The 1710-nt window shown below is 35.3% G+C and overlaps 1 protein-coding gene across 1 annotated transcript in view; it reads left to right on the top strand.

Annotated features, from left to right (window-relative positions):
* The window catches only part of LOC106476386 (WD repeat-containing protein 13-like), a 7603-nt gene extending 6501 nt beyond the window's left edge, over positions 1–1102 (top strand). Inside the window, exon 5 of the mRNA XM_013937048.2 lies at positions 972–1102. Within this exon, the coding sequence (XP_013792502.1) occupies positions 972–1085 (114 nt within the window). The 3' untranslated portion in view covers positions 1086–1102. The remainder of the gene's footprint in view (positions 1–971) is intronic.
* Positions 1103–1710: the final 608 nt, after the last annotated feature.

The following is a 1710-nucleotide window of genomic DNA, read 5'->3' as shown; positions in this document are numbered from 1 at the left end:
ATAAGAGTGTCACAGCCAAAGTATACTTTCATTAGAAGGAGGAGCACCTTGAAGACATGACAGTACCAGTAGACATAAGAGTATCACAGCCAAAGTATACTTTCATTAGAAGGAGGAGCACCTTGAAGAGATGACAGTACCAGTAGACATAAGAGTGTCACAACCAAAGTATACTTTCATTAGAAAGAGGAGCACCTTGAAGAGATGACAGTACCAGTAGACATAAGAGTATCACAGCCAAAGTGTACTTTCATTAGAAAGAGGAGCACCTTGAAGAGATGACAGTACCAGTAGACATAAGAGTATCACAACCAAAGTGTACTTTCATTAGAAGGAGGAGCACCTTGAAGAGATGACAGTACCAGTAGATATAAGAGTGTCACAGCCAAAGTGTACTTTCATTAGAAGGAGGAGCACCTTGAAGAGATGACCAGTACCAGTAGACATAAGAGTGCCACAGCCAAAGTATACTTTCATTAGAAGGAGGATCACCTTGAAGAGATGACAGTACCAGTAGATATAAGAGTGTCACAGCCAAAGTATACTTTTATTAGAAGGAGGAGCACCTTGAAGAGATGACAGTACCAGTAGATGTAAGAGTATCACAACCAAAATGTACTTGTACTTTCACTAAAGTGAATATTCTATTAAGTATTTTATTGTAAAGCATATCGTAGAGTAACTATTATAGTAAATTAAAATATTGCAAGTTTCAGAAAAATTCATCTACATTTTTAATTCAGAGTATTTAATTTTATATATTCAAATGCTTTCTTGTTAATATTCCCATTAAAAAATCTAATCTATCATTGAATAAATATAAGACTGGTATCATGTTAATAATAATAAATAACATTTATTTTATTTTACAAAGACTTTTTATTTAATAAGTAACTAAGATGTGTGCGTAAAAAATTCCTGGATTATTTTATTAAAAAGAACACTGACATTTATGTTTTTTGTTTTTGAAGAAACCTGAATCCCTAGATGGTCGAGGAGAAGTTCGTAAAGGACTGCACAAACTCCCTGATCATGTGACTGAAGAAGGACTTGTCCCAACTTATGCTGCTGAGGCCAGCAAGTAATTTGGAAATTAATAGTGTTTTTTTTATGACGTACAGTTAAGAATTGTAGCATATCTTTTAAAGAAGCTAGTAGCAAAATAGAATTTGCTTCATAATATCAGAACTTCATTGGTTACTTGAATAATATCTCCAGTATCGTAGACAGTAACTGAATTCTCTCTAACCTAGTGGCAATATGTAGGCTACTTCTACACTTGCATCAATAATGATAACCCATAAATGTAATTATATCTGTTTCAGATGTAAAACGTGATAGCCATTGAATGTTTTTAAATTTGAATTGGATTTTTGTGGGGAATTTATAATGACGTAAAAATCACTACAAGACATATCTATATAATATGTCCATAATTATTGACCTGAAGGCTGGGTGTCACACGTGTTTATCGGCAGTTCTACATTCACTTGGTGGAGACTATTGGTTCACAGTAGTGGTGTTGAGTGGAAGGCTTGGAAGGCTTTAGTTACATGGTGGTCAGTATTGGTGGACACTGTTGGTTCACAGTAGTGGTGTTGAGTGGGAGGCTTTAGTTACATGATGGTCAGTATTGGTGGACACTGTTGGTTCACAGTAGTGGTGTTGAGTGGGAGGCTTTAGTTACATGATGGTCAGTATTGGTGGACA

The sequence above is a fragment of the Limulus polyphemus genome, unplaced genomic scaffold (assembly GCF_000517525.1).
Source record: "Limulus polyphemus unplaced genomic scaffold, Limulus_polyphemus-2.1.2 Scaffold10440, whole genome shotgun sequence".
NCBI classification, from domain to species: Eukaryota; Metazoa; Arthropoda; class Merostomata; order Xiphosura; family Limulidae; genus Limulus; species Limulus polyphemus.
The sequence above is the reverse complement of the archived record's forward strand: the minus strand, read 5'-3'. Positions and strand labels throughout refer to the sequence as shown.